The following is a 21,317-nucleotide window of genomic DNA, read 5'->3' as shown; positions in this document are numbered from 1 at the left end:
ATGGACTCGGTTAGTACCTCGAGAGAGGCCCCCCTTACGAGTACCCCAAATGGGGGTCCTCACGGGGCCATTCCTCTCGAGGAGTTCGGGACTGGTCAGCTTATAAGCATGCGGCTCATGGGTTTTATGGCATTTAAGTGCCATGTGGAGATTTACTTCTCCCCGTACACCAATCTCGTAAGCTCGGGATTCGTAGAGAACAGGGTTCGAGACACGGTCCTCTCTGTCCCTGTCCCCCTTCATCCGACTGTGCATCTGGTGGCGATTGCGAGGCTTAGAATTTGAGGTGTGTAGCTGTAAATGTATTTATGTATGGATGTAAATGAGCGCATCTGCGCAAGTCAGCACGTCTGCAGAGGGTTCAGGTGAGTGTGCATGTGTTTGTATGTATGTCTTTGTATGCGTGTGTTCGTATGTATGTATTTGTATGTATGTAGTTGTATGCATGTGGTTGTGCATATCCACTTGTGGGTATGTATTTGTATGTATGCATTTGCGTGTATGTAGGTGTATGTGTGTATTTGTATGTATGGATTTGTAGGTATGTAGCTGTACTATACGTAGTTATATGTGTGTATTTGAATGTATGCATATGCATGTATGCATTTGTATGTATGTGTGGACAGATTGCCTCATGCAACGGTGTTGGAAAGAGTACGATCGTTTCGGCTATTCAGTTTGCTTTGGGGTGCCGCATCAGCAGCGGGTCGCTATCAGCAGCTGCAGGTGGAGGGACGCAGCACCACCAGCAGTCCCAGCAGCCATTGCAGCGGTATTTGACATACGGGGGTAGCAAGGCTTCTGTGCGCCTCAACTTGAAAGGGACTGAGGAAAATGAGGTGGTGTCCATTCAGAGAGATCTCGACAAGGTGGGACAGAGGTACCTATAGTTGGTTGAGGGCGACCCCGCTGCAGGAGGCAGTGTAGAGGAACGATGCTGGAGGGGTTTAACAGGAAAGTGGCCTGGTAACGAGCTACAAGATGAGGCCTGGGGTGCACGCATGCAGTTGCAGCGGGGAACGGGGAACGGGAAGAGGCGGAAGGGGAGGGGGGAGGAAGGGGCGGTAGAGGGGAAGAACTCTCCAGGGTCCTGCCACACGAACGACTCCCTATCGTAAAGAGTTGTTCACACAACGGGGCAAAAGGCGATTTGCAGTTTTCTCTCCGTGTGAGACAGGGGTGGGTATCGTGGGATGGAAAGGGCAGGCCTCCGCAGCAGCGCAGCAGAGTCTTTTAAATGAGCAGTATTTACTGTGCGCATCTTTGCATCTTGCAGACAGAGACTGGCATCAAGAGCACTTACCTCATCAACGGAGCAGAATCTCGGCTCAGCGATGTTCAGAGAGAGCGCGAGCGACTGTCCATACGGGCAGACAACTACCTGTGCTTCATGCAACAAGAAAAGGTGTCTATCTTTGGGTCTTTGACTCCCAAGGAACTGCTGCTCAGCACCTTGCAGGTAGCCGTTTGCGCGCTGCAGGCGATGCTGCTGATGTGCTGCTGTCGCTGCGGCGGCAGGAGCAGTCACTGCCGCTGCGCTGTGCCGTTTTGCGTGGCTGCTATCCCCCTTGTCATCCTCCTCTGGGCACAGTCGCGATTTCGCATGAAGCCTCCGGCATGGTGGTGCTTCTGCTTATTAGGCCATCAACGATAAGGACGCGCGGTGCCTGCTGGCACTGCAGCAGCAGCAGGAGAAGCTGCAGCAGTGCCTGGCAAATCTGGATACACTCCAGGGTCGTTGGGTGTTGCTACAGCAGCAACAGCAGCTGCTGCGCCAGCAGCAGGAAGACCTCGCCGATTACTTCAACCTCAAACGACACCTCACCCTCTGTCGCGGCCGCCTCCTGCGGGTTCGCTGCCCCTGCTGTGTTGGTGCTGCTGCTTTCTGTGCCTGCCGTTCATTTGAGCCCCCTGCCTGTGCGGGAGCTTCCGTTGCGTCTCGGGATGGCAGCAAGAAGTTCTGGCTTCTTGATTGCGAGTGCTGCAGCTGCTGGCGGTGGAGGCGCTGGAGGGATACAAGTTGGCGAAAGGGCATTTGCAGGAGGCAAGTGCTGCCTTAAAGCCTCGAGTGCAGGAACTGCAATCCAAGAAGGAGGGGCTGCAGAAAAAAAAAGAGGCCTTGCAGCACAAAGCCCAAGCACTCAAGGCGCAGGTAGCCGACACAACACAGTGCTCGACATCAGCACGGGAAGCACTCGAAGCCATCGACGCGGTCAGCTACGAAGAATTTCTCACTTGCGCTCGCGCAAACAATCACTCACAATGCGTCACAGACACGGGGCCCAAGGAGCCGCATGTGCCTGCGGGATGGGCTCCCACGCAACAAAGCAGAAGCATCCATTGTTTTCTGTGCTCTCGTCAGAATCAGGAGCGCCTCCTGCCGCGTGCCTTAAGTTGCATGCTGTGTGCTTGTTTTCGCGTCTGCTTGTGTATGTTTGTGTGTGTGTGTCTGTCTGCTTCTGAATTCGTCGCAACCTCCAATTAACCGTCTGGCGTAGCAGTCTTTCCCCATGGGTTGCTCTTCGTGGCGCGTGGAGGTGGCAGCCTCTCGCGCTGTACCCTGCTCCGCTGTTTTTGTCGTTTGCCGTTGCTTCTTTTTCTATGCACTTTCGCGCATCTTTAGGAGATCTTTCTTTCTCTTCCTCACTCTCTCGCTTTCTCTCTCTCTCTTTCTCACTTGCTCTGTTGTGGCCCCTGTGCTGGTGGTGACGTGTACCGCAGAAGATGCAGGCTGACGAGGAAGCTGCAGAGCAACTGGACACCTACCCTGCTCAGCTGCAGACTCTCATGCGGCGCCTCCAGCTGCAACGCGAGAAGGCACTGGACCCTCACGCCCAGCGCCTCATGCTGGAGGAAACGCTGCAGCAGCTCCTGAAAACGAGAGAAGAGAAGCAGCAGCGACTGCCACGACAAAGCGAACATTTTCAACTGTCCCGGGTATTTCTTTTTCTGCCTGCTTGCTTATGCAATGGCACATGCTTTCTTCTGGACCTTGCACAATCCCCCGTATAAACTGATTTTTCTGACGCCAGAAGCCTCCAGAGGCGAGCGGCCTCCCCATGTGCTGACTGACTGACTGGCCGCCTCCCCGGCCATACACTATTAGCCAACCCGCTCAGCGAGGGAGGTTTGTAAGGGGAGACTCCTGTGGCGTCTGTGTTGCACTCACACAGTCCTACGCGCTGCTGACGCGTTCCCCTTGTCGCTCCGCTGTGTCCAATGCGTACCATAGAATGCTGCCAAGAAGGAGGAAATGCCGCTGCCCTCTAACCCGGAAGAGACAAAGCGCCTGCTTCATCAGCAGAACCAGAAAGTAGGGGAGCTAAGGCAGCAACTCTGCAACGCCTCACGGCAGCTGCGAAGCACAAGGGGGGCCCTGCAGGAGGCAGCCGACAAGCTGGCCTTAATGCAGCGGCTGCAGCAGCAGCGACAGCAGCAGATGAAGCATCAAGAGCAGCAACAGCAGCTGCACGTTCTGCAGATGCTCACGACCATCGAAGTTGGCTTTGATGTGGGATCCGTTCGGAGGGGCACAGAACTCCTTCGCACAACCCGCTTCAGGGCAAGCGTTGAAGGGCCCCTCGGCGTTATCGTCTCTGTAAGGGCTTTGAAAGCAGTGCCGTTGCGGCTGCGTCTTCGACTCGCCGCCTTTCGCAGACTTATTCGAGATGCTCGCATGCTTCCCGTTGATTTCCTTCACTCTCCACATCGGGAGCCAGTGGGTAGTTCAGGCCTTTGGGGGGCTGAGAGTTTGTTGCGCGCAGGTGACAGACAGCCGCGCTCATTTGATAGCTGATCACTTCTTGCGGTCCAAATTGCTAAGCTTCTTATGCCTGGACGCTGAGGAAGACTTTTTGATAGTATCGCGAGCCAACTTGCGCTGCTTCGCGCTCAACCCCAGCGCCAGCGTTGGCAGGAGGCCTCGGCTCACTCCGGCTCTGAGAGCTGCAGGGGTAGAGGGGTTCTTGATGGACTTCCTTTCTGTGCCTGCCCCGTTTGCAGCTACATTTCAAGAGTACACCATGGCGCACCTCTGCCTCATCTGCCGGCCGGATCTCAGCCCTCAGCAGGAAGAACGCATGCAGCAAGTTGCGAAGCAAGAGCTGAGGCAGCAGGGTTGCCCTTCGCAAGAGATTGTTTACTATCTGGGAACTCAGGCCCACCGGCTGAAGCAGAGTGCCTATGACGTGCGGGGTTTCGTACACTCTGTAACAAACATTCCACGGAGGCCTCCGATCTTGCAGCTGCAGCAGCAGGAACCGCAAGGGCGGGAAAACGAAGAGCAGCAGCAGCTACAGCAACAGCAAGAAAAGATCCAGAAGCTGCACCTCGAAGAGCAGCGCCTTCAGACTGAACAGAGGGAGTTGGAAGCCAGGGAGAGCGCAGAGAAAGAAAGGCGCGACTTGCTGAGGGAATTTTGGAATTCTCAGCAAGCGGAGGCGGAGGAGGAGACTCGGCTGCGGCAGCGCATTGCAGCGGCAGCAGCAGAAGCAGAAGCAGAAGATCAGCGCTATCGTCGTCTTGCAGCAGAAGCGGCGGCCTTTCCGACCATCCGCCAAACACTGACGGAGTCCAAGAAGAAACGCCTGCGTCTGATTGCAGAGCAGCTACAGCTGCTGGCAGGTGCAGCGCAGCAGCTCGTGGATGCTCGCAAGCTGCTCCTAGCCTTCAAAACAAAAGCCGAGGAGCAGAGGAAGGCGGCCACGGCGCTCAAGGAAGAGGAAGAACAAATTCAACAGTTGGAGAGCCAGGTAGAGCCATGAATAACGTATAAGATTGCCAGTATCGAGGCTGCACCTGCGGAGTGAGGCAGGTGCTGCCCCTGGTGGAGCTCCTGTGTAGGCCTTGCATGCAAGCTCCTCTGCCGCTCATCAGCAGCGCGTCTAGTGCATGCTTTGCAGTCGCCTTTTTCGCCTCTGCGCAGCTAGAGGACGAGCAGAAGAAGCTTTCAGAGCTGCGAGAAGCGACAGCACAGCAGCGCGATGTCTACGGCGAGGCAAAGAAGGCCGTCGAGAGCTGGAAAAGGGAAGCCGCCAGTGTCTACAGGGAGCTGCTGCAAGTGCTGCCCTCCGCGGGTGCTGTTGCCAGTGCTCCTGGCACTGCAGAAGAAGAAGCAACAGTACAAGCCCTGCTGGCCGCTGACACTGGCAGCGGTAGTAGCAGCAGCATCGACGCGGGGTGCAGCGGAGATTTGGCTCGTGGATTGCGTCTGCCGCCCCTCCCTCCCCTGCCAGATAGCCTTGCAGCCTTAGAAGCAGAGGAGGAGCGCCTAAAGCTGCGCATCTCCCGTGGAAGCCGTGTCAGCATTTCTGCTGCCACAGAGTTGTCCAAGACCGCTGCTGAAATGCTAGACCTTTCGAGGGGCATCCAGCAGGCGCAGCGCGACGCCAAGGCGCTGCATCAACACATACAGGAGCAAGCTGACCGGTAGCAACAACACATGCCCGTCCACAACGGCTAATTGCTGACTACAGCGTCATTTGAGGGGTTGCACTGCACTTGCAAACCTCAAGGGCGCCTTGGGGGTCTAGAGCCACACACGTGTTCAGTTTCGAACGCTTAGGAGCTATAAGGCAGGCCCAGGCGCTTTGCACGAACGGCTCAGACTCAAGATTTATATATGTACGTGTGTATAAGCAGATGTATATGTATGCAAGTGCATGTGTACATGCATGTGTACATGCATGTGTATATGTATGCATGTGTATATGTATGTGTATGTGTGTATGTATGCATGTGTATGTGTATATGTGGGTGTGCTTCAGCTGGCTGCCGAAAGTCGAACGCGTGGTCTCTGTGCTCTGCGACAGATTTAAGTCTCTAATGCGCGCCGTTAGCCCCAAAGCCGACGGCCGCATTGCCCTCTTAGACACAACTCCTCAGGGGGTTGTTACAGCGAATAAGGCTGCACCCGCAGCAGCTGCTGGCGCTACTGCTGCACCGAAAGAGGCAAGGGCGCCAGAGGCACTGCAGCTTGACCCGCTGCCTGATTTCGGCAGCATGAGGCTACTGCTGCAGATCAGCTTTGGCAAGACAGTTCCTCTCCGCCAGCTTTCCAACACGAACTCTGGAGGGGAGCGCAGCCTTGTTGCTGTCCTGTACTTGCTAGCTGTCCAGGTGACGACGCCTGCTGCTGCTGGTGCTCCCATACTCCCCTGAGAGCGAGAATATATGTATATATATAGCTTATGTGGAAGCACTGTCACGTGTGCTATGCAAGCATCTTTGTATATAGGTACCTACATATGTAGATGTGTGTATACATGTACATATATATATACCTATCTGTGTTGCTCTTTCATGGGGACCTTGGGCCTATTCTTGCTGTTGGCGCTTCTCTTGTTCCAATTTTAAGCATTTTTTTGCACCTTACCCCTGCCGTTATTCTGCTGTGTATGTCTCATGCTGGCCCTTCTTGACTCATCTCTGCTTCGCAGAGACAAGTTTCCGTCGTGCAGCTCTTAAGCCATTTACGCAGGGCCTTGGGTAGTAGTACCAAAGCCTCTCATCGGCTAGTCCCTACTTCTCCGTCTTTCTCTTTCTCTCTTCATCGACCTCGTGCTGCTGCGCCTGCGCCTCCTTCGTGCACAGGCCTTTGCCCAGGGCTCCTTCCGAGTGCTGGATGAAATAAATCAAGGCTTAGACTCAGAAAGAGAAGCTCTTCTCTTTCGCCTGCTTTCAGATGTTGCTCACGGCAGGCATGCGACCTCAGCACCAGGGCTCTGCAGGGGGGCAGCTGGTCTCGCCAGTGCGGCTGGAGCAAGCGGCAGCAGCAGCAGGAAGAGACGCTGCACATCCCAAGACAGAGGGGACACCAAGCGTGCCCGTGCTGAGAATCGAGCCGCCCTAAAAGGGGCGGAGCACGAGCCTGAGAGCGAGAACGACAGTCCTCATCAAGAACAGCAGCTGGAACATACTGAACACGAGGGAGGCGTGCAATACATCTTGCTAACGCCCCATGTCATTCCTAAAGTGAACTTGTCTTCAATCGCTCTACAATTCATCTTCAATGGCCCCGGTCGATTCGCGCAGGAACAATTCGATCTTCAAGATCAAATCGGGCGCCTCAAAGCGAGGCGCGGCAAAGTTGTATTGTAAAGTCCGTTCTTCTTCGCATCTCCAAACCAAAAGCCTTCCAAACACACTTTGCATACATGCAATTGAACCAGTGCAGCCAGAAGAACGTAATGCCACACAGACGACGCGAGTAGCGAGGCTCCTAGCGGAGCGGCCACACTCCTGCAGTTTGCTCGGAGGGACGCACGGGAGCATAGAGGTGTTGGTAGATACGCAGGTATACTAGAAGCTTTAGCGTGCGTTTTCTGGGGAGCAATGAGATAACCGCTTTTACAACTGTAATGCAAGCTCTGGGAGCTCTCTTCTGGCTCTGTAGTTGCGTATGCAGCACCTGTCCGTGCCATTTAGGGTCATTCGCTCCGTCAGTGCATATATATATATATATATATATATATATATATATATATGTATACTCCGAGGGGGGAAAACTAGGATGGGCATGCAGTGAGGGAGACACAAGCAAAAGCACTTCCTCTGGGAGATTTTGGCGCTATTATGTGGGGGACTTAGAAACACATGAAGGCAGCAGGGGTAATTGTTAGAGCGGACAACCAGTATGGAGAGATGAGGAATCATGCTAAAAGCCTATGTGAAACAGATAGAACCATAACAAGAAGCATTTGACCGTTCCATGCTATTGTCACAATTCGCCAGAAGAAGGCTCGAATAAACGGTGGAGCATGAGGGGTCGGAGGCGAGAAATGCGCACATATGGAGGTGCATGGCACCCCCCTGTATGGGCAGCACGTCTACGGTGGCATGCGCATGCAGCGTTCGCACATTTGTTCCTGTCGATGCAATGTGAGTAGTAGCCCTGTGGGGGTGCTAAAGGTACACCCGCAGCAGAGGTAGGACACAAGAGAAGTAAGAGTACAAGTATTTAGAGAGGGGCTTATTGGCTGCTTTCTCCGCACACAGCAGCCAGGAGGTCTCTTGTACGGGCCTTGCTGAAGCCCTAGCTTTCAAATGGTGCACGCATGCACTAAGACTCGCTAAAGCCATACATTCGTAAACGCATGCAAAGAGGTACACGGCGATTGGGCCTTAGCACTCTCAGCTTCTGTCCTACACAGGAAGAGAGCGCTCTGCTTGCCGGTCACAAGCTCGTATTGGGGTGTGTGGTGGTTGCGTTTCTGACTATGTGTTTGGGCAACCAGAGACTTGGAGCCTGCAAGATGATTTGCAGCCCCAACTGTGTCTTTGGCTTCGGTTGTTTCTCGTCGTGCAGGAAATTAGGAGCGCGAAAAATCACAGCGGCTATCCCAGACGCAAAATAGGGCGTCCACTCTGGTTCCCCGTCCCAAAAAGCGTGCGTAGCAGCCACACCAATGAAATTTTATTGATCTGCCACATCGTCATTTTCCCGAATACTAGGTTGGGGCTAGGGGTCAGGAAACAACTTGGCTTTTGCGTAGACGAGAAACCTGAGCTCTACGATAGCCCACCGAATGGGGACTTTCCGTTTCCCCTTCTTCCACACCGCTCGCTGCACATAGAAAATTCAAATAAATCGAAGTAATGGGAGGGGCAGCATCGGTTGTGTGTAACAAGCAGCACCCAATAAGCCCAAATTCTACAGGCCCCAACGAGGGCCTCTCCGGGGCATCGCTGCGATGTACACCAAAGTATTTCCAAAAGATGGAACACCTTAAACACAACACCGTTGTACACCCGAAAACGCTTCACCGGCCCTTTCCATCCGGTGCCGCTTTTCCCCCACAGATTCTATTTTCCTCCGTCTTTCTGAACCCGGCGCCGCCTTCCATCGCTGCTACCGTACCCACGCGATCGAGCTCGCAAGGCCTCAAACAAGGACTTCCTTTTGTTCTGTGACCACATTCTGCCCTTGCGGATCATCAGGGGTCTAAAGGGGCGCCAAGCACGCCACCAAAGGGGGGCATCTGCAGGGGGCCCCCTGGCCCTGCCCTCCTGCCCACGGTCCTTGTCAGCGAGGGCCTCGGATTGGACTCGGGCGGCAACGGGGTGGGAGGGATGGTCTTTTTCATGCTTTTTACCCTGTTTAGATCCGCATCTTTAGCCTGAATGGCACTGGCAAGCCCTGCACAGGGCCCCCCGCCCCCTTCGGAGGCAGGGGGCGTATCCGGTCCAAACCTGAGTGCGGTAGCAGACCACCCCCCAAATGCTGCCTGTTCGCGAGGGTCTGCGGTTGCACCAACCGCAGCACCCACCCCGATCACCACCTCCACAACAGCCGTAGATCCAGGATCTCCGAGGGTACGTGGAGCCCGCAGGTCCCCCAGAGCCACAAGCTTTTCCACGCGCAGCCAGGGTGGGGAGCCTGCGGCAGCCGCCATCCTAAAGTCGCCTTTTGCAGCTGAAGACAGTGAAGACTCCGATGGGCACATGGACTGCGACACCGCTGGTCGGAGCACTGTCACAGGCATAGGGGGCTCCCGGAGGGCGTCGCGTGGAATCAATTTGGCGCAAAGTTTCAAGTCTTTCAAGTCGGTATTCTCGACTCGCAGCATCAGAACGCAACGAGCAGCGCGACCGAGCTCCATGGACCTGCGGGGGGCCGCTAGCCATCAGCGGTTGCGCCTCTCCGAATCCCTGGTACCTATTCAGAAGGAGTACAAAGAGCCTTGGCAGACCCGATTGGTGAAGTGGCTAAATCACCGCATTCGTATGGAATCTTTTTATTCGGTATACTCCTTGTGGACGTTGCAGCGGGCCCTGGTGCTGTGCGGGGTGGGGACGGTCTTGTTTGTATGCCTCGGTATCACCCTGTTGGTCTTGAATGACACGCATGTGGAGTGCAAGCTGAATTATGAGGAGTACTCTCTAGGAGACGGAGGGACGCGGTATGAGTGCCTGCCCATCACTGCGGAAGTTTGCGGGCCTGCAGAAAACATAACCGCGCTGGAGGGGGAGGAGATCTACGTTTATTACGAGCTGGAGAACTTCAATCAAAATGGTGGCCAAATCGTTTGGAATAGAAGCGACAAACAGCTTGCCGGTCACATCTTCACCGACCCCGATGATGTGAAGGATTGCGAACCGTTTGCGACGCGGGTAGTAGACAACGTTACAAAAGTGTTGCACCCCTGTGGGTCCCTCGCGTGGCACGTTTTCAACGACAATTTCCTTTTCTTTGACGCTCCTCCAGACGGGCCGGTGAGTCAGAGCAGCGTGAAGCCGCTGCCAATGCGGCAGAGTAAGGAGGACATCCTTCTCCGCGATCGGTGGGAAGGCCTCTATAAGAACCCCTCGGCTCAGGAGAGGGAGGCAGCGCGTGACAAAGTATACTTTTGGATGTCAGTGTACGACAACGATGACGGGAGGAAGAGCATAGGCAAGCCGGAGGAAGGCCTGGCATGGGCTATACACGAGTCTCTCAACTTTGGTGAGGCTGGAATGATGGTAGAAAACAGCCACTTTATTCAGTGGATGGAGCCAGCAGCTTTGCCCTCCTTTAGGAAGTTGTATGGCAAGCTCAATGGGCCCCTACGGCTGCCCCTCTACGCTTACATATCCATCAACTACGATGTAAAGCCGTGGGGTGGAAAGAAGGCAGTGGTTCTGGTGGTGCCCTCTGCCCTCCACGGCCGAACGCTTTATTTGGGAATTGCATACCTTGTATTTGGCTGCATGCTGCTGCTATTCCTGATATACTTGGTCTGGAGGCTGAGGGTTGAACGGGACGACAACTCTCAGGGAGATATTTGGTGGCGCGCGATGTTGACACGACACAAGAGGAAGAGCAAGTAAACATAGTACGCAGCCAAAGGGGGAGGAAGAACACAAGAAACGGACAGACAGAGGGCACCTAGGTATCCGTTGCTGCCGACGATGAACGCTTGCTATGAATGTGGGAGAGAGAAAGAGCAGACAAAGAGAGGGATTTCTTGGATGCAGTCGCTCACGTATTCGCTTTTTGTGGTCCGGTTAGCTTCTCGTATTCTTGACATTGGGCAGTACGGCACAAAGGCCGAAGCCCCCCTATCTTCTCTACCTGCCAAGAAGAGCTTTGCCTTCTCGCGCACGCTAATGCATATGTAAGCACGCATACCTCCACAAATGCTTGTCTATGCAACCAAACATTTTGCTCTAAATGCTTGCATGTGAACTTGCGTGTAGTATTCGTGTACGTTATTCGGAACAAAGTATACGCTGATGCTTATTTGTTGTGTACCTCATGGAGTCAAATCGAACCGTGCGCACGCGCCCATTGATTTGCATGTACATTTTTCCTGTCTCCTGGGTGTAGGGTATGTGCAACACTACACCCCCATTACCAGCAAGCGATAGCTGTATCCTACGATGTGCGCATCTCTTTGACCACTTTGTGCCCTCCCCTTGTTTTACTCTGGATGTAACTGACAAGTGTGTGCTGCACATGCATATGCATATCTGTACGAGTGGATCCAGACCACCGGGTGAGCATCACTACCTGCATTTTGTATGTGCAGGTCTGTGCTTTGTATGCACGCATTTCGATGTGTACATGCAATTGTTCACCCGCATGTGCAACACCATATATTTCCGTATTACCGCTATGCAAATATGGATATATATGTGCCCTGCGTATATGTGCAGTCCTTGGCTAGATGATGAATGCTAGAAATGTGCTTTTGCATGGTGAGCATAGACATGCATATCTGCAATTTCACTGTCTGTATGCACACACCACCACATGTATATGCAGAGAAGCATTGCCTTTGTTCTCCCCAAAATATGCCATCCCGAGCAGTTCCCTCGGTCCGATCGCAAACATATCTTGCCGGCAGCAGCGACGCAACAGCTCCGCACGAACGCTGCAGCGGCAGCATTCGGCTAAAGACGAAAAGAGGAAGTTCTGCAGCTCAACAGCAGAATTTGAGAGAGCAGGAGCAGGCGAAAGCTCCGTTGAGTTGGGATCGCTTGAGTGATCGATCGATGCCCATGAGAACAGATGGCTCTGCCGGACGCTCACGAGGAGGAGCAGCTTAACCCGTTGCAACTCTTCAGAGCACCACGTTTTACTCTAAGTGCTTTGTAGTTAGGGCTACAGAATACACTAAGACTCTCTGTCCTTTGCCGATGAGACCCCCTCCGTTTTGCGGCGCACAGATGCTTTTGGAACAATCTTTCTGAACGCCATTTAGTTGATACAACAGTGAGGTATGATTGCGTTACTCCTCTTCGATGTACTCTGCTTTGGCAATTGAAGATTAGGTACAGATGGTCACATAACAAAAACAGCCACACCAAACGCTTAGAGACTTTGATTTTGAAATCTAAGATGTTTAGGTAGGGAAGTAAAGCAGAGAACAAGTTAGGCGTCTCCAGCCTCCCCTTTCCTTGCGTTGGACTTGGTACCGCGGAAGCTTAAAAGGCCGGTGTTGGTTCCCCCTACTCTCAGGAATAATGCAGGGAACCAAGCCCACACATGTGCATTCACTACAACGACTATGCAGCGACCTCCAAGTACACCCGCTTGTTTGTACACACTGTCTGTTAAGTCCTCTGCTGCGTGCAAAGCCAGCTTAAGCACTGTGACAAGTTCATGAGGATCTTTGGCAAGCCACAGAAGTCCAGGAGAAGTTTGTTTTCGGAATTTCAGGTACGTGCATGCCGCTACGATACCGTGGGTGGCTCTAAGTGTAGCCTGATCAGACCCAAGTGCACCCAACATCAACGAGGAAGCAAACACTTCTACGTACAGAGCTTGTCTGCATTATCTCTGCATGTACGCAAGAATGGTGCCTTGCGTGCATACTGCAGCTTTTGCTAAATGGGCCCCCCGACTGCTTGCTGCAAACGCATTCGGGCCCAAGAACGGTAAGATTTTAACGCGCATTTGTCTGTGGGTGTTAATAGGAGACAAACAAAATGTCTCGCAGCAGCGGGAGGACGCAGGTCCTGGCCTGGTAGTCTGCTTTGTAGACACGACTGCGGCGCACAGCTCACGCCAGTTTGATATATCTAGAAAAATGGAGTCATTCGGACGCTCTAGGCAAGTACATATACGCGCGACTGCTAAGGAGAGTGGTATATTTCTTTTGTATGCAGAGAAATTCCCGGAGGGGACCTTTGGAGAAGGGCTCACCGAGCGGGAGGCCCTGCTCGTTTTTCTAAATGCAGACATACAGCCGACGGTATAGCTAGCCATATAACTAGGCACACAACTAGCTCTATGGATCCCAGTGACAGCTAGCCACTTGGTATCTGCGAACGGGGTGGATTTGAAGAGCTGGCGTTTGGGGTCCCCGCAAGTGAACATCCCAAAGCAGCAGGGTTCGTTGTAAAGACGACTATGTGCATTTTTCTGCGTAAAGAACAAATTAAACAGGCACATTGAGGCACCGCATATGGTACCACTAGGGCTGGAAGTCGTTGCAAGAGTCAGCCAGAGAACACTTGAGCGAAGGAATCGCTGTTCATAAAGGGCAAGATCAGACAAGCACGCACGAGGGCAGGCTGAAAAAGCACCAACCACAACAGGAGAACGATAAACTTACGAGCAAACAGCAGATTCATTTCTTCAATCTGCTCCTTCGACAGCTGTTGAGGACCCGTCCGCCTCCTAGAGGCGATCCTACTGTGCCTCTCTTCCCTTCTCTCCCTCTCGCTCCAGTCGCTCTCACTTCCTCCATCTCCCTCCGGGGGCCCTGGCTCTACGAAGGCCCTGCGGTGGCTCCTAAGGGGCCCCCCGCGTTGCAGGGTCCCCCAAGGATTAGCGCTGCATGCGCTACGTGTGCTCATCGGTAAGGGAGAGAAAGACACACAGGAAGCATCCCCAGATTCCTCTGGCGAATCCACAAAAAGAGCGGGGTTGTGGAGGCTGTGGTGGGCGTGAGAGCTTGTTAAAGAAGGAACCTCCTGTTGGTGCCTTTTCAAGGTGTTACACAGCCACTGCTGCCCGTGTAGGCCTGCATTGCTGTCGCCTGCACTCTTTTCTGTCTCACAAACGACAGAAACGGAACTGCATGTACCCTGGCTCGGCAATATGCGCGTCTGCACCTCCCATGGTTCCTGGTGAGGACCCTCGGAAGGAAGGTCATCCTCCAGATACGCTAGCTGTTCTGCTTCCTCGTGCTTTTCCAGCAGCTGCTTATACACCTCCTTCTCTGCCTCAGTCATCGAATTGGGACCGGTCTTCAGCCTATCAACGACAGCCGCAGCACGCCCTAGGGTTGATGTTTATATGCGTGGTGTTTCGGTTCAGATTTCACGCCTATGGGCACATGCAGGGCTTCTCTGGTTGAATGCAATCACCTCCTGCGAATGGCCCTTCTCCTGCGGTGGGTGCGCGAGGGACAGTCGAACTCCTCTAGGTCTTCCGAGGCAACTGACGGTCTAACTTCATTGTCATTTACTTCTGCAGCACACGTCCAGCGGCAAGTACAAGCGACTCATCAGCGGGAATAGCACATTGCTCACTTTGTGGTTCTCAGCCTTTAATAAGGTCGAGGTGTGAGAGCGCGGGCTCGCCTGTGTAGCTCTCGAGAGCAAACTCATTGCACCCGAAGGTAACAGAAGCATGCTCGCGTCTTTTCAGGGAGTTTGGGGGCATGTGCACATCCATCTCCGTCTGCTAGTGCGTGAAAATTTCAGTGAGGTTCTTCTGGTTCCTTTGCTGGTCACCACTGTCTTGATTCCCTTCCTGGTCCTCCTTCCGTACTGCGGCAGCAGTGTCAACTGCAGGGCGAAGAGCACAAGGAGAATGTAGAAAAGCACACAGGTCGGGCTTTTCTGTGAGTAGCTGACCACCCGTAGGTGCTGGCAGTGAGGAGAACTGCAGAGCCAGAGATGACGGACAACGAAGGATACTGTGCAGGTCTTAGAGAAAAGGAAATCCCTCGGGAGGCCTCTAGCGGAATTCGAGGATCATGAACAAATGTCTTGGGAACACAAATGAGCAGACACCGAATACGACAGAAGGCGTTACCTCTCTGGTTGTTATGCACGAAGGAAGGTTGCGGTCGGTCTACGGAGGATTGGAGCCTACATGAGCGCGCAGCGCCCAGCGGGGTTTTGCAGAAGCATATGAATCCCAATTCATTAAAATGATTATAAGATTGGTACACTTAGTGTGTGTGTGTGAATGAAATTGCATTGAAGAGAAGAAGGCAGACGCACGTGGATCTGCCGCAGAACAATGCACGATACCAGATTGGTGTTGGTGAGGCGTTGGATTTTGGGTTGTTGTTGTTTGTGTTCCCGGTGCAAAAGAGGAAAGTAAGAAAGATAAACACAGAAGGCACTAAGGGAGCACGATTACGGACTGGATTCAATTGGAATTAACGCGATTACAAATGCATTACTCTAACAGCCGACTTGCTTGTTGTGCTCCCGAGTATGGTATACCGTCATGCGAAAAAGGCTCTTGTATTCAAAAGACCTTTTCTTTCACGAGCCGAATCGGCAAAACTGCTTAAATAGATCCAAATTCATAAAATTTGCATGAAAAACGAGCCAGAAAACCATCCGTTCCGACTTTGCCCGTCGCACTCCACCGAGGCAGCGCCGTACACAGGGCACTGTGCGCAATTTCTGAAGAATCGTTGGCTGTTTGGGGCAGCTTACATTGATCATCGAGTCTAGATCACATATCTGGTTACAAAAAGAGAAATAGTTGCAATATATGCTTTTCTGTCTTCATTCGCTTCAACGTCACGGTATCCTAGAGGGCTCACACTAACGGTCGTGCAAGGCGATTGCCAAACCAATTTCGCACGTAATTTGTGCGCTGTTCTTGAACGGATCGGTTCCTAGACAGGCACCCGCGAAGTACGAGAACGGCGAAATTCATTCATTGCTTCTACCTTTTTGGCCCAGCCAATAAACGCGCTCAATATCATGAGGGCACGTCGGACGAAGGAAAAGCACCATCCAGCCTTAAGAATAAGGGGGCGATGAAAGCGCCGCGCAACCAGAGGGTTTTTTTAGCAGCATAACGCCCATTATATGCATACAAAGACACGCCCTGGGGTGGCGAAACGAGACATAATATTGCCCAAACCAAGAGTCTTCTACAAGACACTCTCACTGCTATGCATGTTAGGCAATAAGCATGAACACGCAGGCATAGAAGCAGCCAAAAGGAATATTTCCTTCTGTGTTGGAATCCGGTGCTCCCTATTGGCAGTTCGTGTGTGGCGTGCGCGGGCTCCTTGAGACAGTCGAAAGGCTCACTGTTTGCGATCGCCACCCATTTCTCCGCCTTCTAGAAAATTAATGGACGACGATCTAGGCAGCTGTTCAATCGTGTTCGAGCTAATATCTTTCTTTACACCTATCCTGGGGCTAAATCGAGACGTTGAATATTCTAGGACTCGGTCCTTCAAGGGCTGCATGCGCAATCGGAACTTCGGACTGTCCAGCGGGCGGTACTGCACACACAGCGATAGAGCCCCCAAAGAAAAAATGACCAAGTGCCTAGTGTCAAGCAGAACTATGCATTACATGATTCTATGTTTTAAAGTCTTGCTAAGTCTTGTCTCACCTTAAATTGCAACATCACAGGCGTAGACCAGCCTTTACAGCTGTTACACAGCTTCATGTCAGTCTCTGACATTATAGAATGCCCACTCCTTTGGCCAAAGGCACCGCATTCTTTGAAGCAGCGCAGCCTCCACACTGGTGTTTCTTCCGGTATCTCACTGCCGCCCTCAGCAAACACTAAAAAAAGGGACTGAGCGGTCATCCCCGTTGGGAATTTTACGAGCACCTCTTCAGCTTGTTCAATGGATGATATTATCAACAACAGTAGCTCCCTCGCAACAACGGAAAAAGGGATGCCAACGATGAAGAATAGCCCACCAGATGGAAGAGCAAGTGTCACCTGTAGCAACCAAAGCACAACACCCCACTAGTAGGTATTAAGATGGTGCCTTCAGTGCGCTTATAGTAGGGTCTGCAAGCGTCGAACGGACAACTTTCAGAAACGCGCCGCCTTGGACGTTACGCCTGGCGATAGGTGTTACCTAATACCGTACAGATATTAAATCATGTAGATAAATGCAGTACAGCAACCGATTCCCAGGTCATGGGCAAGCTACCACTCAGAGCACAAGTACGTAACAATGGCGGACACAGACGCGACATTTCATCATGTGGTACCCCTAAATTTGCGTAGATGACGTACACTTATAGTACTCTGGTCCAGCACAAGGTTCTGGGGGAAGACGATGACACGGCATTCGCTGAATTCCACCTTGCGCGGTGGTTCCCCTTTCTCGAGTATTTCCCCAGTGTCAACTGGAAGCAGAAAGAGTTGGGCCTCTGTATGCTCCACCTCCTGTATCACATCTCGTACAGCGCTCCCCGGAGGTAGGCTTATGCATGCACTGGGGTCTGTTTCCGATGTAATGGTTGCCGCTTTTGATGCACAGGAGTCGTTCTCTTCACAGTCTGTTGTGGACACATTTATTGTCCTCCCTGTCCTAATTTTTGCATCAGCGGTAGCAGCAAATAACGCAGTGCGAGGGATATAACACAGACGAAGATCTTTAGCGGGGTCTAGGAAGGGCGCGTGCATGCGTTGCCACACAAATCGATAAATCAGTTCCTCTTGCAGCAATTCATCATCGACCTCCTCCAGAAATAACACGTTTTCTTCTTCTGTGGTGGATCCCACGGTCTCCAGTTGAACGCGCACGCGGGAGGCACACACTGACCCGCTCGAGTACCGATCAGGCAGACGGACGTTGTAGAAAAAGTGGTGCTTATAGAGTAGGGGAGATAAAGACGAGACGGGGAGGGGCACAGCGGGCTGCAACAGCAAGAGCAAGTGTCGTGATTCCCATATTGGCTGTTTGCAGTTGCCAGTATTTCTAGACGGCTGAATAGACTTCTTAATTCACACAGGCGGGTACCTATACTTCTCCTTTTATAAGGACTACGTGAAGGGCTGTGTATATACGCTAAAAGAGAGAAAGGGTCAGGAAAAGAGGGCTTGGGGAAGCAACGTCGTGGCACTGCTGCAGACAGCCTCACGCGCTTGAAGAAAAACACCTTTTCACCCTCCACCTCTGCGAGCAAAAGCCGCCTAACGATGCTTAGTGCGTCTCTTTCCTTGGTGCTGCCTCCTTCCGCCTCGGGAGCCCCCTCCACCACTTCGTTCCTGTCCCGCGGTATACAAAGGGAGTCTTCAGCAGCGTGGCACAGAAGGAAAGCTCTTTGAGCAGATGGAGCCAATCCCGCCACGTACAGCAAATAGGCACGCAGAGATAACCTGAACACAAACCTCATACCCTAGTGCCTACGCCCTAAGTCCACAGTCAAAAACGCTGCAAGTAAGGTCCCTATGCTGGCAGCATACGGTCATCCGGTTTGTTGTCTAAGGGCTCAAGGAGTAGTGCTTTTGCACACTCGCTGGTATCCTCCGGGATGCCAGGAACAATCACTCGCGCCATCTTGCACTTAGGAAGCTCCGTGCCTTCTTCTTTCCCGTCCTCCGAAGAAGTCAGGTCAGAGGGAGCTGCACACGTACTCCAGAAAACAGAAAAGAGTCCCTTTGCCCAAAGCACAACAGGACGCAAAAGTGCAAGGACGGCATCAGTGCCCGCAGGGGCTAGAGGAGCAATACTAACAGCAGTACCTGTGAAGAGGTTTGCTTCCAATTCTTCGCTATCACTGCACACGTTAACAGTTAGCGAAGCAATGATGGTGGGTTCTTTGGAGGTCCCCCTCACGAGGGCCCCGCGCTCCAACGGTTCCTCCACTGAGGGGCCCTCCGTGGCGGGCTCCTGAGGGCCCCTGCAGGAGAAGCAAAATATGCGGGTTTGGTGAAGAGATAGGAGAGCATCTCTGGCTGGAAAGGATGAAGAAACCTGAAACCCAGAGCACACAGCCAAAGGACCAGAACATTCCCTGAGATGGATTGCTGACTGCACGCCACGACAGCACCGATCACAACAGCATGGGCACGAGCAAACGTAGATTAGGCAGCGGTAGCTGCGGTACGAGCACTGGGAAAGCTCACTTGAATAACAATGCCCTTCGGTGAAGCTTGATTCATCTTCATCTCGCCTGGAAGTTTCTCTCCTTCAACGGAAAACACCTCTAGGCTCTTAGCCAGCCCCTTTATGTCTACTGCTCCAGGAGGCTCCCCGCGATCGCCAGTTCCACCCTCCTCATGCTTATCAGTAGCGTCAGGGTCATCACTAGTAGCGAGAGCAACTCCGCCAGGCCCACCATCGGCACCTTGGGCACCCGCACCACTCCCACCATCAGCGGCAACCAACCGTCCCCCATCACCAACACGATAACCTTTTTCAGCGGCATCAGCCATAGAAATCGATAGCAGAGAAGCAATAAATGCTGAAAGAGGCATGTCGGATGGAACCGACAAAACCACCGTGTAGTGTGCCGTCGTTTGTAAGAAAACCTGAACCTGCACGTACACGCCAAGCCCTGAGTAACTGAAAACCCTTTGAAGCCTTTAGAGTAACGCTGCAACCCACGCAAAAGATCGCAGCAGCAAGTCTTGTCACCGGCACAATGGGGCCTGTTCTTGCCGCAGCACCAGCAGCATAACACCGGAAGCTTGCAGCAAACGCAGCAAGCGGTGGTCATACGTTGACAAAGGCTCCCGTGAGGTCGAAATATTTCCTTTGCTCAAAAGTAAAGAGGAACAGAGCTTCCAGAGCCACACTGTCCTGCCACTCTGCCAGGACGTCAGAAAATAGAAGCCCCTACGAGAGCGCACAAATACATATGTACATACATATATACATACATACGTACATATACGCACTCATGCATGCACATATGCACGTACAACAAACAACCAACGCAACAAGCTAACAGACATACTTACATACATGCATGCGTACACACTACACAATAGTCTTAAGAGCCCACCATGGCTCTGCAAAGATGATTGTTGGTTTCTAGTGGAGACACAGTTGCCACACTAATGTGAGCGAAAGCACAGCTTGCAGGAGTACGCTTCGAAACACTCCATCAACGGCTCAGGCACTTACTGGGGCTGCACATGCACGACGTCTAGGATGTAAAGAAAAGGCTTACGGTTGGAGAGGCGCCCTTCCTGGCAAAATCCAGCTTGAGAGGCATTGCTGCGAGCTCCTTGGCAGTGCATCCCTCAGCCATAGGGTCTGCTACGCACCTTTCAAAATTATCCTTCTCAGCTTCCTTTTCGCTTTCTTTTTCACCATCCAACCTCCGCCCATGTCTGATCCTCTTCCCAGTTCTCCGGATCGTTTTAAAGACCGCCACAGAGGTAAACCTGAGCCTAGCCAGAATAGATAACTCATGAAATTGCCGGATAGCTGCCCCCCGCAAGAGAGAGGCCGCTGCAGACACTGCCCGCCTGCAGAGGCGCTCGCGCCACACGCTGCTGTTGTCGCTGCGACTCGCAGCAACAAGGGCTTCGTTGAACTGCTGCTGCACCTCTTTTACGAGCACTTCTTCCTTAGGAGACCACCCAAAATCTCCCAGCTCCCTCGGCTTCTGCTGTTTCGGTTGCTGCTGCTGCTGTGGCTGCTGTGGCTGTGGCTGTTGCTCCTGTTGCTCCTGTTGCTGGGACTGTTGTTGCTGCTGCTCCTGCTGCGGTTCTTGTTGCTGCTGCTCCTGTTGCTGTGGCTGCTGTTGTTGTTGCTGTGGGTGTTCTTGCAGTGGTTGCTGCTGCTGTTCCTGTCGCGTCTTGTTAAAGTGTTGCCGCAGCATCATCTCGGAAGGGGCCATATGGAGAGCCACCAGCTGCAGGAGCACCTGCTTGGAGGGAGTAGCAGAAGCAACACGAAGCTTCAAGGTTCTTGAGGCAGACGCCCTCTGCTGCTGGGAGGCAAGCGGCAATCTATCGCCCTTCTGACGTGCCTTGGGAGTTGAGAAAAACAGTTCTGGCAGCACAACTGCCACCTGCATCCAAAAAACATGCGCTCCCACAAATCGCAAACATACCCCGAGCTGCAGAAGCCTTCGCGCTGCCTGCCTGCGTGCTTCCCTTCTCTCCCCCTCCCACCCCCCAATATACAGGCTCACGGCGCATTAGTAGAGCCCTGCTGCCACTTGCAAGGCTTGTGGTCTAAGGGAGGCTTACAAGCACTGTATCGGCAGGCTCTGTGTTCTCCGCAGCCACGGGCGCTTGCGACTCCCCTGTCGAGCTCATTTGGTGGGATGCAGAGGGAGCGTGTGAAAGCAGCATCACGACGCACAAAGCAGCAAGGAGATTAAGGCGCCGAGAAAGCCTTCTCACAGACATGCCACTGTGAAAGCTTGGGGAATTCCCCCGCTGCCAAGGATCTGTCGGGTGCATTTTGGAAGGCGCGACG

The 21,317-nt window shown here is 52.9% G+C and overlaps 4 protein-coding genes across 4 annotated transcripts; 2 read left to right on the top strand and 2 right to left on the bottom strand.

Moving 5' to 3' along the window:
- Window positions 1–7,098, top strand: LOC34618285 (structural maintenance of chromosomes protein 5). The gene is made up of 11 exons (XM_026334623.1): window positions 1–177; window positions 627–880; window positions 1,146–1,494; window positions 2,021–2,212; window positions 2,722–2,914; window positions 3,137–3,156; window positions 3,251–3,598; window positions 3,765–4,751; window positions 4,925–5,346; window positions 5,766–6,117; window positions 6,592–7,098. Exons 1-11 carry the CDS (start codon window positions 1–3, stop codon window positions 7,096–7,098), a joined length of 3,801 nt encoding a protein of 1,266 aa, XP_026190408.1.
- Window positions 7,099–8,933: 1,835 nt separating this feature from the next.
- LOC34618284 lies at window positions 8,934–9,566 on the bottom strand. Its single transcript, XM_022731619.2, has one exon. It carries the CDS (start codon window positions 9,564–9,566, stop codon window positions 8,934–8,936), a length of 633 nt encoding a protein of 210 aa, XP_022590219.2.
- A 157-nt stretch (window positions 9,567–9,723) lies between these two features.
- Window positions 9,724–10,806, top strand: LOC34618283 (cell cycle control protein 50A). Its single transcript, XM_022731618.2, has one exon. The coding sequence runs from the start codon at window positions 9,724–9,726 to the stop codon at window positions 10,804–10,806; it is 1,083 nt and encodes a 360-aa protein (XP_022590218.2).
- Window positions 10,807–15,454: 4,648 nt separating this feature from the next.
- LOC34618282 lies at window positions 15,455–20,136 on the bottom strand. The gene is made up of 10 exons (XM_026334622.1): window positions 20,056–20,136; window positions 19,602–19,718; window positions 19,007–19,411; window positions 18,394–18,770; window positions 18,037–18,256; window positions 17,143–17,872; window positions 16,526–16,701; window positions 16,223–16,412; window positions 15,731–15,791; window positions 15,455–15,620 (listed from the first exon to the last, which is right to left on the bottom strand). Exons 1-10 carry the CDS (start codon window positions 20,134–20,136, stop codon window positions 15,455–15,457), a joined length of 2,523 nt encoding a protein of 840 aa, XP_026190407.1.
- Between the last annotated feature and the right edge of the window lie 1,181 nt (window positions 20,137–21,317).

This window comes from Cyclospora cayetanensis, unplaced genomic scaffold, assembly GCF_002999335.1.
Source record: "Cyclospora cayetanensis isolate NF1_C8 unplaced genomic scaffold, CcayRef3 CcayRef3_contig_46, whole genome shotgun sequence".
Taxonomy (NCBI): domain Eukaryota; phylum Apicomplexa; class Conoidasida; order Eucoccidiorida; family Eimeriidae; genus Cyclospora; species Cyclospora cayetanensis.
This window is presented reverse-complemented; position numbering and strand designations above follow the sequence as displayed.